This window comes from Pyrus communis, chromosome 3 (assembly GCF_963583255.1).
Source record: "Pyrus communis chromosome 3, drPyrComm1.1, whole genome shotgun sequence".
In the NCBI taxonomy this organism is placed as follows: Eukaryota; Viridiplantae; Streptophyta; class Magnoliopsida; order Rosales; family Rosaceae; genus Pyrus; species Pyrus communis.
The window spans coordinates 16,866,713-16,882,898 of record NC_084805.1 but is presented as its reverse complement, the minus strand read 5'-3'; the positions used below and the strand labels follow the sequence as shown (position 1 = coordinate 16,882,898).

The window sequence follows — 16,186 nt, the reverse complement described above, 5'->3', positions numbered from 1 at the left end:
AGAAAAACAGTCGACACTTTTTCCAATGGTACATAAGTTTGCTAAAATTAAATAAATAATAATTTTAACAAAGAAATAAAAAAGGTAATATTTTGGAATTCTGTATGCTACTATATGAGTACATTCTGTCAAAACATTATACACGAAGGATTAGGATTAAAATCTTCTTCAAGAAGGGAATAGTATCTGTTAAGGAAACAAAAATGTTCAAAACTTTCAACACATAATAAAGATTGGACACTACCACCTAAAGATCAGCTGAATATGGTGACTGCTACTCGTTGAATGTGGCAACCCGGTAAAGTTTCCGAACAACTCAAATTACAGGAGAGTGAAGATATAGCCGGCTGCAGAGCTCCAATCACGAAAAAACGCACCTGGCTCTCATCTAGGTTTAGTTAGCATTGGTTATTGATTTTGGTGTGAGTTGCACTTGTGATTGATTCAAGAACATACGTTTAGCATGAACTCAAGATCTTGAACTTCGGAAGCAATGTTTTCTCCTTATGAACACTGTCCGGCAAAGAAGAGAAGAAAAATCTCAGATCCTATTAATTTGTGAAACTTCAAAACTTTGAGCAGAAAATGGTGGCAATTTGAACCATACTAACCTCAACTTTGCATCAAGAATCATTAACTCCGAGCTGCTTGAGAGAATCTGGACCAACAAGGAATATACGTTGTGGGATATGGTACCGGAAAACAACTATTCCTTTATATGCTGTCCGTGGTACACCATCCTGAAAACAAAGGAAACACAAACAATCAACTCCAGATTGATAACTTGACAACTGGGGTTTAAAGAGGCATTTGGCGCATTTTATTTCTAGAGCTACTTGCATCCTTAATGGAGACAGGACTTATTGAATCGAAGATTCTCCAGTCATAAAATCAAATGCATTATTCCTAATTTCAATGATGATTGAAGGAAAGTTGCACAATAAAAAAGAAAATGACCTTCCACTCTTCAAAAATACCAAACTGGCCAGCAATGTATTCAAAGTCTGGCTGGTCGTTGTACTGTATGCGAACATCACCACCAATGTTGCGTGCCTTTAGTACAAGATCAGATCCACGGATAGGTTTAGCTTTTTTCACAATGTCAGCAAAGTGTTTTATATACTTGTCCTGCAAACAGGTTGAAAAATGTATTGATTATAGATGTAAAGAAAGAGCATTCCAGCCAATGTATTAAAGCATCCAATACCTCCATCAGGTAGCTCAAATCCATTGATTTCCAGTCAACCTTTAGAAGCAAAAGGTAGAAAAGAGTAATTCAATATGAAAATGTTGAATAATGATAAGGACAAACTTAGAGTAGAGGAATGATATAGAAGAGAGATTGGTAATTACCGGGACATCATTCAGCTTGATTGGCTCAAGATATTGTTTGAAAAACTGTCCCAGACTAGAACCCTGCATTACAAGAAATGAGAAACGAAGCATAAGAAATTTGACAATCCTACAAGGAAAGGGGAGGGGTTGGGGGGGGGACTATTTTAAAGACATTGTACTTGACAATATCACTTAGGTTAAGTTAATCACAATGCAAAACTACTATAGGGATTAAATAAAGAAGTTATATACGGCAATAAAAAGATGGGAGAAGAAACAAAGAACCAATTTAACTCAGAATATGAAAGTTGTTCCTCTAACATTGTTTGCATTTTCAAAGAACAAAGGACCACTTAAAGATAACTCCGAACTTTATGAAATCTGTTCCTCTAACAATGTTTGCGGTTTCAAGGAACAAAGAACCACTTTAAGATAAGACTTCCTGACTTCCAGGATAGATATTAAATAAAGTCGGTGCAGAAATCAATACACTAAATCACTGAATTGTTCGGAAAGTAAAGGTGTGACTGCTTGTACTATATAACGCTTAAGGTGGTTGGGAGGCAATGAACATGAAAAAGTACGAATACATACATTTTCTCCAAAATTATATGTTCTGCACACTTCTGGCCGAATAAATTGTCGACCTTTATGATTGTCTTGTAACCTCAACCAGTCATCCCAGTAAGTGAAGCATTGTGAAAGCAAACATTTAGAGGATATGGATCTAAATTTAAAAGCATAGAGAAGTATATATTAAAATAAAAGTCATTTCAGCAACAAGGATATGCCTTTGGCCATTTCGGTGATAGCTCATCCCATGTAGATCTAGCCAGCATCCACCCGAGACCAGGAAAGAAATCTGATCTATAAAGTATTTCTGCACAGTGAATCAGACAGCAGATCAGAAAGCATAATGGCTCTGACAGTTCTATTTCAGATAGCTGTCGCTCTGACAGTTCTATTTCAGATAGCTGTCAATGTCTCGTGCCCAAACATCTGTGGAAAATACTGAGGATGCATGCACTTGTTGGTAAGATGATAATAATGTAATGTGTTAACTGATAAGGGTAGATAATGTAGCAGAAGGCCTAGATGCAAACATAATTGTCAAACCTTAAAAATACGAGCAAAATGTTACAAACCTACATGAGCCAGTAACCTGAACAAACATGCCTAAATAAGCATTGGTTCTCCCACAAAAACAAAAACATTTTCTCACTCCAGTCACAAAGGACAACAAAAAGGGGTGTCGGATAGGGACATTAATATTACATTATGCAATTGGTCCTGAAAAAATAAAAGTTGTATTATGCTTTATTCCAATCTTAGGAAGATTAACTTGAAAAATTAATGAGAACTCACTAGGATCATGCACAAACTGCTTTTGCCCATTGTCATTCCACGAGGAAACGGCCATGATAGACCTACCACAGTTTAATATACAACATAAAAAAAAGTGAGGAAAAGTCAGAATTTCTGGAGTCCAGAACATTTATATAATACGTATTCAAGCCATAAGACCTTGGATTCATCTAGAAGACATATCTAGAAGACATACTTATCCTTGTCAAGAAGAGCTGCTGCAGCCTCAAAATAATCGAAAAAATCAGGAGCAATTTCCATATCATCTGTGTTCAAGGATGATGGATTGTATCATACCTCGAGTGGAAACATAATAAAATAAAATAAAAAGATTGACAAGATAATCCGAGGAACACTGTTTTCACCTTCAAGTATGATTACGCGGCTGAACTTATGCTTGTAGAACAATCCATCCAATGCCCATTTGTAATGACCTAAAAAAATAGGGATGTAATGGTAAGATGTAATAGTGAGGCTAATATACCTGAAGAAGCAAAGAATCCTTACGTGCAATTTTGTAGTATGCAATCAACTCCCCAGGTCTTTCAGCATGAACTGGTTCATAATCCAAATGCTGCAATTTAATGAAGTCAGAGTTGATGGCTATCCTGGTGCATTTCCAGCACCAAGGATATACAGTTTGATTATAAATGTACAACTTACTTGCATATAGGTAAGCTGATCATAGCTCAAAGCCTTTTGTTTGACAGCTGGATGTGATCCGTCCTATGAAAAATGAAGTTACCATGTTGAGCTATTGATTCTCTACAAGATAACTTCTAAAGAACAAGAAGTGTCAATGACATCCGTAATGTTTTACCAAAAATAAGCACATGATACCTGGGAGACAAATAGAGGAAACTTTGAGGCAACAGAACTCTGATATCTGGATAATTGGATAATTAGGCCAGTGAGTCGGTACAAATTTAAAAACTGTGCTGGGCGGTGTATGTATGATACTTACTTTTTATGTGACAAGAACATGAAACTTACTTTAAAACAGACTTCACAGTCCTTTCCAGATAATCAGCACGATTGCATGCCATAATTACAACTGCTGCCACTGGCACCTGGTTTTTGTCAATCAGCCGACCTAGGCCTTTCCCTGAAAATAAAAGGTGACAAAATAATAATCCTAAGTTCGTTGGAGTGTGTTATGGCAAAAAAATAAGTACTGAAAAGAGAAAGGGGATTCAATCTAAAAGTTTAATTAATATAACTAGTTAAATTGGTTGAAGGGACTATTATAATAAATAACTATTTGTATTTATATTTGAAGAAGAAAACACATGGGCTTCAAATGATTTGTTGTCTATAGTTATATGAAATCCATTTCAAATACATTCATCTAGCCTAATTCTGGTTTACAAAAAGGATTTTATATTACTATATAGTATCTGCGATGAATCACCGAAACCCACATATTTTCTTCTTCTAATTGACTAATACTATATACATGGCATGAAAGCACACACAATATCTTACAAGACTAGAAAATAAGTAAATGGAGGTGCTTCTTTATACCACTATAAGAAAAGGATTTTTTCTAATAACCACATACTTTCAAGTTCTTGAACTAGGACCTTCAGTTGTCCACACTCTTGCTCTAGCCGTTGCTTTTCTTCTGCAATTGCAGCAGTCTAATGTCAGAATTGAAAAAAAAAAAAAAAAAAAAAAAAAAAACAGAAAAAGGTATGTCATCACTTTTTTTTTTTTTTTTTTTTTTTTTTAAAATAGAAAACCAGAATCTTACAGAAAAAAAAAATACATACGGGCAAGAATTTCATCAAAACCAACTGACTACCAAAGAGTAACAAAAGTACTATACAATCAACACAATAACCAGATCTGATCAAGATAAATTACAGTAGAATGGGTATCCATAGTATGCTTTGGCAAAGAAGCTACAAAAGGAATAAGCACCTCCAGAAACCACGTTGCTACCTTAAGATATATGACAGTAAAGCCAAATCAAAACTAAATTTCGGAAAATGACGGAGACACTAGACTAGCAAAAATTACGATAATATGCACAGCATAGTTGATAAGTCTAAAGCATACTCATTAGTACAGGACTAAAGAAAGGATAATCGTCGTGCACCATATGGTGTAAAAACAAACATCTAAAAGAGTCATGTGCTAGAAATATATCACACCGTCTAGGGAAACAATTTGTCCTTGTTGCAAGCTTATTTGATCAATAAATGTCCTCAACTGAGATGTACAATGGTTCTCTGACTCTATCTGCAAAACGAAAACAGATGTCATTCAAGATAAAGTAACCAACTTTTTACTGTAGAAGCTTCAAACGCATAAATACGCCTTATGGTTCCCAAAATACAAGCATGACCCATCTTGCTGGTCTCAAAGTAACATTAAAAAAGAGACATAAAGAATATTAACATCGAAAATTAATCAATACAGATGTGAAATTATGTAAAAATTGCTTCTTTTGTTCAATTTTTTAAAGCAGGCAACAAACCAATAACATTAATTGATCCTACTAAACAATGTGCACCTAAATTCACATTTCTCATCAAATGAATAAACAAAAAGAGTTCAAACTGCAGACGAATTTCTCATGAACTACTCTGATACTATAACAGACTCATAATTTCTACATACCGCATCCGCTAGGCGATCAGCGTACTGCGATTGCGTAGCGAAAAGCCGCATCTGCAACCAAACAGATACACACAAACACAAACAGAAGAAAATTTAGCAGTCATTTCTTTCAGCTACTGCAGCAACAACTCCACATACATTTAAATACCATATATTCGTGTGAGAATTAGGGTTTTGGGGTGCCCACCTGAATATAGATGAACGCCGCCGCTGCAAGAAACAGGAGGAACCGAAAATCGCAGAGAATTTTCTTCATTTTGTTTAAATTTGGTGCGAAAACAAATTACAGGAGCTTCCGATCTCATATGAATTTGAATCGGATGGAATTATAAAGATCAAGTATTGCAGAGAATTTTCTTCATTGTTTTGGTGTTTGGTGAATTTTGATCGCGTTTAATTTACGGGCAGTCAAGTTTCATGACTTGCTAACCTGCGCCGGCTGTTCTTGCTCGAAGCACAGTGATGACAGTGTCCCATTTTTCCTTTGTTGGGACCAGAAATGTGAAATGGGCTTTCTGGGCTGAAAGGAAGAAATGAAATGGGCTTTGGGTTTAATATAGGCCCGATAGGTTCCATCTTTCATTTGCTTTTCTAAAGAGATCATGAACAAAAGCTGCAATTGCACACAGAGAACAAGAATTCCAACATTATCTACATCAAAGTTGGCTAAACAATCAACCATCTGATTACCTTCAGGATATATATGAGAAACTTGAATCCTTATGGAAGAGAGATCGGTACAACAGTTGGACTAGTCAACTTATAAACGCCAAAGCACCTAAATAAATGTATTTGAAAGAAAATGCACTGCCAAAGTAGAATCACACTTCATCCAAAGAGAATGTCAACTCTTTTCTGCATCCATATTGACAACATGAATAGTATCCTTAAGCTCCGACTCCAATCCAGTAACAATATTGAGGTATCGTTTGGTATGCAAATAGGACAGGATGGAACGGAATGGGACGGGACAAGATGGAACGGAATAGAGCGAGAGTAAAGATGCCCTCGGATGGAAACAAGGAGGAAGAAAAAGGAGACGGAGAGGTTATAATTTTGTGTTCCACAGATGTGGAACGACTCGTTCCAGGGGGTGAGGTGGAACGAAAATTCATCCAAAACTTGTCCCGTAGAACAGCTCGTTCCACCCGTTTTGGGTGCACCAAACGTGGGACGGAACGCCTTGTCCTACTCTGTTCCGTCTCATCCCACGTACCAAACAGTACCTGAAAGAACCCACAAAGCACCCTAGATAATGACCCAAATGGTCTCGAGAAATAGCAACAAATTTAGCATTGCAAGAACCACAAACCTAACCGTTGGTATTTTCTTTGACTTCAAATGCACAAGGAGAACGCCAAAGAACCTCATGGATTTGGGTCACCCTGTAAGGCCTATCATGCACTCCAAGCGCTCGGAGAGTGCAATGCTCGTCAACGGAGATTCAAAAACCTGCCAACACAAAGAAAACATTGACGCAAATGAAAACCCGTGACGAAGCAGTAAGTCATTAGTGAAAAGCTTTCCCTCAAGAAATCGCCATAAAATAATAAAGTTACACGGATGAAAATTTTGACGCCAAATCCATCTATCCCAAGTAACAACTAATTGTTTACTTGGCTTAAAATCATAAGCCATGGATAAAGTGCACTATCAGAAGAAGGCAACCAAATTAATTTAGGGAATTGTTATTAGCGCTTCAAAATTTTCATTCTACACTCCAAACTTTCTATATTAAGAAAGAAAAATACACTTGTGAGGAGTGTATGAGATTTTTGGAGTGCCAATAACATTTTCCTTAATTTATCATCCATTCATGACAAAAGAGGCTTAATTTCTGAAATTTCTGACCAGATAGCAACAAGAGTAGCAGTTAAATCAATAGGGCAACACCTTGCACGTAAAAAAAAATGAGGAAATACAATACATAAGAAAGAACTTTGAAATGCCCCAATTGTATTACTCAAATCAAATGTTTGAGATCATAATTGCACTATAGTGGCTAATATTTGACGTCATTTTGTAATCGAATTTTATTTTGTAGATCATAATCGCAAAGACTTAGTAGATAATACAAAAAAGAAATATTAGGTGGCGATGTTAATTCATATTTTAATCTAAGAAGAACAATATATCTTTAGTCAATATGTAATCTCTGTTTCATGTGAATTATTCTTTAATAGTAAAAAGATAAGTGATACCGGGACAAATTTGAGGCAAACATAATGTCATATGGGTAGGGGATTTCTATTTCTAAAATCCCCGAATTATAAGTTGTGTTTTTTAATGATTGGTTGGTTAGTTATTATTCATTTTCTTGCTTAACCAAGTTAAATGAAAAATAAGTAATTTCCATGTATATATCCATCAAACTCTCTAAAACAGCAATCAGGTGAAAATATAAACAAAAGCAAACTAGGCAGTTAATCGACACATGCTCCACAATTGTCCACGTGCCAAACCCATCTATCCCAAGTGACAACTGATTGTTAACTTGGCTTAAAATCATAAGCCATAGATAAAGAAAGTGCACCATCAGAAGAAGGCAACCAAATTAATTTATCATCCATACCTGACAAAGAAAGCTTAATTCCTGAAATTTCCATCCAAATAGCAGCAAGAGTAGACAGTTAAATCGACATGGCAACACCAATTCACAACAGGATCACCAATCCAATTAGCATGCCAAAAACTAATAGAAGCACTAGTGCCCACCAACCATTTAGAGTTTTGACAAATATCCACAAACAAAGGTCGCAAACCATGCCAAATATAAGATCTTGTAAGAAGAGTGCATTGGACCTTCACCAGAAATACAATACCTAAGAAAGAACTTTGAAATGCCTCAATTGTATACTCAAATCAAAGGTTTGTGATCATAATTGCACTATAGTGCATTGCTAATATTTGACTCAAATGACTCCTAATGAGTCCTTTTGTAATCGAATGTTATTTTGTAGATCATAATCGCAAAGACTTAGTAGATGATACAAAAAAGCAATATTAGATGACGATGTTAGCTCGTATTTTAATCTATGAAGAACAATTTATCTCTAATCAATATGTAATCTCTGTTTCATGCGAATAATTCTCCGACGCTAAAAAGAAGCCTTTCTATTTCTAAAATCCCCTAATTAGAAGTTGTGTTTGTTAAGGATTCATTTTCTTGCTTAATCAAGTTAAATGAAAAATAAACAATTTCCTTGTATTTCCATCCAATACAGCAAAATCAGGTGAAAATTTAAACAAAAACAAACTAAGCGCATTACCGTCATCCCCAACTCCCTCCCATATCTTCCCCAATCTTTTGGCAACTTCCAATCGTATAAATCTCTCAAAACTCTCCCCCCAGGGCCCCACCGCACGGTCTCCCTCGACTTTTGTTATTGGTCTTTGTTAATTCAGGGTCTAGAATCAAAACAGAGATCAAAACATGGGTGGCGACAAGGAGGCAACCTCCTCGTCCCAGCGTCTCAGGCAGCCGCCCCCGACGGAGAACACGCCGCTGATCGGCGACCCCAAGCCGCTGTCGTCCCAATCCAAGACCTTCGCCAACGTCTTCATCGCCGTCGTCGGAGCCGGCGTTCTTGGCCTCCCGTATTCCTTCAAGCGCACCGGGTGGCTCATGAGTCTCCTCACGCTCCTCCTCGTTGCGTTCCTCACCCACCATTGCATGATGCTCATCGTTTATACCAGAAGAAAGCTCGAGTCTTCCAATGGGTTCACAAGGATCCCGTCTTTTGGGGATTTGGGTTTCGCCGTCTGCGGCGTTTGGGGGCGCTTGCTGGTGGATGTTCTGATCATTCTCGCTCAGGCCGGGTTCTGCGTCGGGTATCTCATTTTCATCGGTAATACTTTAGCACATTTGCTCAATGCACCCACAGCATCCGATTTGACACCCCAGATTTTGGGATTGGCACCCAAAAGCTTCTACATTTGGGCGTGTTTTCCCTTCCAATTGGGGTTGAATTCGATTGCAACACTGACCCATTTGGCCCCGTTGAGTATTTTTGCTGATGTGATTGATCTCGGAGCAATGGGGGTTGTGATGGTGGAGGATGTGGTGGTTATGTTGAAAAAAATGCCGGAAGTGAAGGCATTTGGAGACCTTTCTCTGTTCTTTTACGGGCTAGGCGTGGCAGTGTACTCCTTCGAAGGGGTTGGGATGGTTCTGCCATTGGAGTCGGAGGCGAAAGACAAGGACAAGTTTGGGAAGGTTCTGGCTTGGACAATGACATTCATTTCTCTGATGTATGGAAGCTTTGGAGCTCTTGGTTATTTTGCATTTGGGGACCAAACCAAGGATATGATCACGGCTAATTACGGTGCAGGATTGATTAGTACCCTGGTGAAGCTTGGCCTTGTGGTGAATCTGTTCTTCACATTGCCTATAATGATGAACCCGGTGTATGAGATTGTCGAAAGGCGGTTTTGGGGAGGGAGGTATTGCTTGTGGATGAGATGGATGCTGGTTTTGGCAGTGATCTTGGTGGCATTGTTGGTCCCCAATTTCGCGGATTTCATGTCGTTGGTGGGGAGTGGTGTGTGCTGTGCATTAGGGTTTGTGGTGCCGACTCTGTTTCATCTGATCGTGTTCAAGAGTGAGATGGGGTGGGGGCAATGGTGCTCTGATGTCAGCATTTTGGTGTTGGGAGTTGTTCTTGCGGTTTCAGGAACTTGGTCTGCTCTCCAGGAGATATTTGCTGCCAAAGTATAGGAGGGTTATACGAGTTGATGTGTATTTTGATTAGCATAGATTGAATGATTTTATCTGTATGACTAGAAGATTTGTCATCACAGTTTGATTGCATCATTATTCAAAACCTGTAAAGGTCTGATGTTTAAAGAAATTTACCACAATCTAATGAAGGGCTTGCATTGTCATTTGTCACGGAAAATGTTTTAGTTTTTGATTTGGGAGCTTTTTCTGGTTTTGGAATGGTTTGTTTCATTTGCTGTTTATTAATCCTCATTATTCTTCTGTTGTGTGCTGGTAAAGTACGTTAAACATAGAATGCATCTTGCACAAAGAAAAATTGAAGTGACTTGTTTGAGAACGAACGGGATAGAAACTAGAAAGAGAGAATTATAATGCCAACTCTGCCGAGGTTTGTTGTGCTGAAATCAAACTACAACAACAAATATTTGCGCCACATACATGAAGAAAACAAGAAGGTGAGACCCTCATTTGCTTAACCTCATTACGAGATTAAGAGTTGAGTGGAACCATGATTAAGAGCATACCTGCAAGCATCAAACAAGCTTCTCAGCTGTCTCGCCTTCTCTTAGTGAATTGCAAGAGGCTTCAATCTCTACCAGAGCTTCCAGTGTTGCAATTCCTTGAAGCGGATGGCTGCACATCACTGAAGACTGTCAAGTTTAAGGACTACACTCATAGAAGGTTGGGATAAACATGAACATTTTCGAGGGGAATTTAACTTTTATAATTGTCGAGCATTGGATTGGAATGAAAGGAGCAACATAATGGCCGATGCACAGCTTAGACTTAAGCAAGTGGCAACTGCGTCATTGGATTGGAGTCTCCCTCTCTCTCTCTCTCTCTCTCCCTCTCTCTCGTGTGCGCACACACACATACACATGCACTTCTGTTGGAGTACACAGGTGCTATGTTATTACGAGTAGGAATATTATGATGTTCATCAGTGTGACAGGAAAAGTACTCTTATCGGCCTTTAGTTACCATCATATGTCGGGGGTATGAAATTCCAAATTGGTTCAGCTATCAGAATGAGGGATCTTCCATAAAAGTCAAGCTTCATCGCTATTGGTTTTGAACAGGTTTCAAAACCTCTCTTTGTCATTGTTGTTGCATTCCACCGACATATGCATTCCAGCTTAGGAGTCAAGTTCAATTTCACAACGAATAATGGCAAAATGCGTGAAATCAGTTGTTCTTACAAATTTCCATGTGATGAAAGTTAGTATAATATCAATCCACATCATGTACATGTGTGGTATGATGGCTTTGAACTTGAAGAGGGAGCGAAATGCTCCACCGATTTTTATAAACTTGTCACTGCTGCGTCCGTTCACTTCTTCCCTCTCGATAATTCCAGCCAACCTGTTTCTTGTGATGGAGAAAAAGTGTGGTGTCTGCCTGTTGCACGGCGAAGATGCTGCGAAATTTAAATTTGATGTTTTATGAAGGGAATTAGAAGCTGAAGAATACATGGGAACACATGAGTCAGAAGTATTATGAGCCTAAAGCCAGTAGAAGTGAAGAGCGTGAAGAATCAAGTGACGAGTCCGACGTCAGTGGAATTGCCGAAATGCTGTGAAATTAAAAATGATCTCAAGTTCTGGAAAGAACAAGTAGAAGAAGATATGGAACAGAAGATGTACCCACTTTTTAATCTAAAATGTACCAGTTTTTTTTTGTATAAAAAGTACCCAATTTTCTTTTATGGTAAATGTACACATTTGTTATGCTCTGTTGTTGCATACGACCTATATCTTCTGATTCCACTTTTGAGGTTGAAAGTTCATTTCAATTTCAAAAGTAATTGTGGTGAATGCTGTGGAATCAGTAATCTTTTCATTTTTCCGTCTGAATATGAAGAAGGGTGAACGCATTCATTTTCAATCCATATCACATGCATGTGTGGTATAGTGCCTTTGAACTTAAGGAAGCGAAATGCTCCACTAATTTTTACAAACTTGTCAACAAGGTCTGTTCTCTTCATTTGCCCACTGAATACTTTTGATGAACTTCTTTCGTACGTGAAGGTCAAAAAGTGTGGCATACACCTGTTGAATGCCGAAGATGCTGAGAAATTATAATTCAGTGTCATTTCGCAGAAGCAGTAATAATAGGAGATCATGAAGGAGAAAGAGAGTGGCCGTGATGAGTATGAACTTATGAAGCCATGTAAAATTGTCAATTGAATTCGACCTTGATACAACCAATGTAAGGTATGTTTCTTTTCTTTTCGAGAAATGCTCTAACTTGGCTATCACTATACCGCTTAAGCAACCAACTCCAACTTATCTCTTTCTATTCGATAATACTGCTATTCCATTCACTTTGAACAATAATAACCTGTCTGTAGTTCAACGGAAAAGTTTAATCTCTCTCTCTCTCTCTCTCTCTCTCTCTCTCTCTCTCACAAAGGGGCAACTTGGCAGAAGTGAGGACCTTTTACTTCTCCAACTTTGATGAAGACTAGGAGGAGAGGAGGTGCGAGACTTCTGCAAGCAGTTGAACTGGTCATGGTCCATGTATGAGGTTCTGGGTACATCTGATAGGAGGAGGAGGAGATGTAGGGTTGGCTGGTTGCTGACTTTATTACTTGCTGTAAAAGTTAAACCCTGGAGTATACAACACCATAAGTCTGGACTTGTTGCACCATTTTTGTATTGAAATTTGAATGTCTATTTCTCATTATATGAAACAAGATACAAGAAAAGCTCATATATATGAGCGGAAGAAAAGGAGAAAACAGAAGCATAAATCAAGGGACAACACTTTCCTTGATTTATGCTTTACCAACAACTAAAGATAAGGACAACAAGCTAACAACTAAAGCAAGGTAGAAATCCCTTGAATTAGTGAGAATGACAACTATGACAGCCATACACAACCATGGCAGCCATACTTTAGTTGTTAGACTGCAGTGCACCATACATACACCTATGTCTGCCGACTAGAGTTTGAGATTTAACTTAGACTAACCCTAGAACTTCTTCCAATACTCCCCCTCAAGCTGGATCAAAGGGATCAATTGATCCGAGCTTGAATAGGAGATGATGAAAAACGGTAAATGGCAGTCCTTTGGTGAAGATATCTGCAAGCTGATCATGGCTGCGAACAAAGTGTGTAGCAATTACTTTGGACTGCACTTGATTCCGAACATAGTGGCAGTCAACTTCAATGTGTTTAGTTCGCTCATGGAAGACAGGATTGGATGCGATGTGCATTGCTGCTTGATTGTCACAATGAAGAGACATAGGTTGCGGATGAGGAAAACCTAGGTCCAAGAGTAGAGTTTTGAGCCAAGTAAGCTCACATGCCGTTGATGCCATAGCACGATATTCCGCTTCTGCACTTAAGCGTGCAACCACACTTTGTTTTTTGCTCTTTCAGGTGACAAGGTTACCCCCTACGAATGTGCAAAAACCAGTGATAGACTTGCGATCGAGAGAGTTCCCTGCCCAATCTGCATCTGTATATCCTGAGATCTGAGTATGACCATTATTGCGCATGAGGATCCCTCTACCAATGGAACCCTTCAGATAGCGAAGCACACGGTGAACGATCTTCATGTGATATGTGTTTGGAGCATGCATGAACTGGCTAACAAGGCTCACAGCATATGCTATATCATGGCGAGTGATAGTTAGGTAAATGAGCTTGCCAACCAGTCGCTGATAGTATGCTATGTTAGGAATGAGATCACCATGAAACTGCAGCTTCAAGTTGCTATTCAAGGGTGTTCGAGCAGGTTTACAATCTGTCATGTTTGCCTCATGAAGAAGATCAAGGATGTACTTTCGCTGATTTAGAAAACAGCCCTTGTGGGAATGTGCCATCTCGATTCCTAAGAAGTATTTAAGAATGCCGAGATCTTTGATAGCAAATTTGTGACTGAGATATTGCTTAAGGGCACTAATCTCAGAAACATCGTCACCTGTAACAATTAAGTCATCGACATAAATAAGTACAACAAGTTTACCAGATGTGCCCGATCGCACAAATAGGGAGGAATCTGCATTGCTTCGAGAGAAACCAACTTCCTCTAGGACATGACTAAGCTTGGCATACCATGCTCGGGAACTTTGCTTGAGTCCATAAATAGATTTATGAAGTCTGCACACCAAGTCTGGATGGTTTGATTGAGGATGACCCGGAGGGATTTTCATGAAAACTTCTTCTTCTAGTTCCCCATGTAAAAAGGCATTCTTAACGTCCATTTGGAAGAGAGGCCATGCATTGTTAATGGCAACAGATAACAACACCCTCACTGTATTCATCTTTGCCACAGGTGCAAAGGTCTCTTTGTAATCTACTCCATAAGTCTGAGTAAATCCACGAGCAACCAATCGAGCCTTGTGTCTTTCAATCGTGCCATCTGAATGGAACTTGATTTTGTACACCCAACGACTTCCTACAGCCTTCTTTCCCTTGGGAAGCTTTATGATGGTCCAGGTGTTGTTCTCGTGAAGAGCTTGAAGCTCTTCTGCCATAGCAGCTATCCATTCGCTGTGTAATTTTGCTTCCTGAAAGCTTTGAGGTTCATGTGCCTCAGTGACTGTATTAAGAAATGCAACAAATGAAGGTGACACTTTGCTGTAATTATTAACAGAAGTCAAGGGGTGCCTGACATTGTAAGTTACATAATCATTTAACTTGGATGAGAGTCTCCTCTCACGGGAAAGATTTCGACGAACTGTGGAAGGTTGAGCCACTGGTAGTTGAGCAGCCTCTTGGTTGAAGGTATTCCTCGAGGGTTCAGGTGAGATAAGTTCATCAGATACCACTGGCTGAGAATGGACCTCATCCAGTGTTTGATCCCCTAAAACATCCGTTGCGTCTTCTTCACATGGATATGGCATTGGAAACAAATCAAGCAGTTTCTCCCCTCCTTTAGAGTAGTCCAGGGGTTGAGTGAAGTAAGGCATTGGTTCCTCAAATCTTACATCTCTTGAAACAACCATTTTCCTAGTTGTGGGATTGTAACATTTATAACCCTTTTGAGTAGAAGAGTAGCCTAAGAACACACATTTTGCAGCTCGTGGATCTAGCTTGTCACGTTTCTGTGCTTGAATGTGAACAAAACATATACATCCGAACACCCGTAAGTGTGACAAATCTATCTGTCTGCCTTTCAGAACCTCATAAGGTGATTTGAAATTCAAAACCTTACTGGGCAATCTATTGATAAGATATGCAGCAGTAAGGACACCTTGGGACCAAAATCTTTTTGGTACGTTCGAGTGAAACATCAGTGCCCTAGTTTTTTCAAGCAGGTCTCTATTTTTTCTTTCTGCTACCCCGTTTTGTTGGGGTGTTCCAACACAACTGGTTTGATGTAGTATGCCATGTGTGCTTAGGTAATGAGACATATTATGGGACATATATTCGGAGCCATTATCTGATCGTAAGACATGAATATTTGAAGCAAATTGAGTGTTTACAAGTCTATGAAAATCTTGAAAAACTTCCAGCACTTCACTTTTAAATTTCAAAAGATATAGCCAAGTTATCCTTGTGAAATCATCCACGAAGGTTACAAAGTATTTGTATCCATCAAATGACTCTAAAACTGGTCCCCAAACATCGGAATGCACGATTTCAAAAGGATTACTAGCCCTAGATAGGGAGGAAGTAAAAGGTAACCTAGTGAATTTAGAAAAATGACACACATCACAAGAACTTGTAACCTTACACAGGTTTGGAAACAAAAAGGATAGGACTTTATTAGAAGGATGTGCAAGGCGTCGATGCCAAAGTTGTTGTTCTTGAATCAGGCTTGAGGTGACTTGAAAAACCTTGGGAGTTTGAACATGCTTGGAGAGGTAGTAAAGGCCGTTTAGAAAAAAACCTTCACCAATCGTCTTCTTGGTGGTGATGTCCTGAAAAATCACAATTTTGGGGGAAAAGATGGCAGTGCAGTTTAGTGAGTTTGTGATTTTTCCAACAGATAAAAGCTGAAAAGGGAATGAAGGAACATAGAGTGCCTCAGACTCGACATTATTAGAGATCAGATGTATTTTTCCCTTCCCTACAACCATGGCACCCTTGCCATTAGCGACTGACACTTGAGATGGACGTGAAAGTTTTTTAAAATCATATAGATTTGTGGATTTGTTGGTCATATGATCAGTGGCTCCTGAATCTATA

The 16,186-nt window shown here is 38.7% G+C and overlaps 2 protein-coding genes across 2 annotated transcripts; one reads left to right on the top strand and one right to left on the bottom strand.

Moving 5' to 3' along the window:
• Positions 1-25: 25 nt before the first annotated feature.
• On the bottom strand, positions 26-5,786 carry LOC137729138 (alpha-1,3-mannosyl-glycoprotein 2-beta-N-acetylglucosaminyltransferase-like). Its single transcript, XM_068467979.1, has 18 exons — positions 5,513-5,786; positions 5,326-5,376; positions 4,857-4,944; positions 4,262-4,324; positions 3,694-3,805; positions 3,541-3,586; positions 3,364-3,426; positions 3,208-3,274; positions 3,066-3,134; positions 2,897-2,966; positions 2,701-2,762; positions 2,126-2,215; positions 1,930-2,024; positions 1,354-1,416; positions 1,208-1,246; positions 958-1,128; positions 612-740; positions 26-513 (listed from the first exon to the last, which is right to left on the bottom strand). The coding sequence occupies exons 1-17, from the start codon at positions 5,579-5,581 to the stop codon at positions 624-626; spliced, it is 1,335 nt and encodes a 444-aa protein (XP_068324080.1). The 5' UTR covers positions 5,582-5,786; the 3' UTR covers positions 26-513; positions 612-623.
• A 2,846-nt stretch (positions 5,787-8,632) lies between these two features.
• On the top strand, positions 8,633-10,223 carry LOC137729733 (amino acid transporter AVT3B-like). The gene has a single exon (XM_068468743.1). It carries the CDS (start codon positions 8,759-8,761, stop codon positions 10,040-10,042), a length of 1,284 nt encoding a protein of 427 aa, XP_068324844.1. The 5' UTR covers positions 8,633-8,758; the 3' UTR covers positions 10,043-10,223.
• The last annotated feature ends 5,963 nt before the right edge of the window (positions 10,224-16,186 follow it).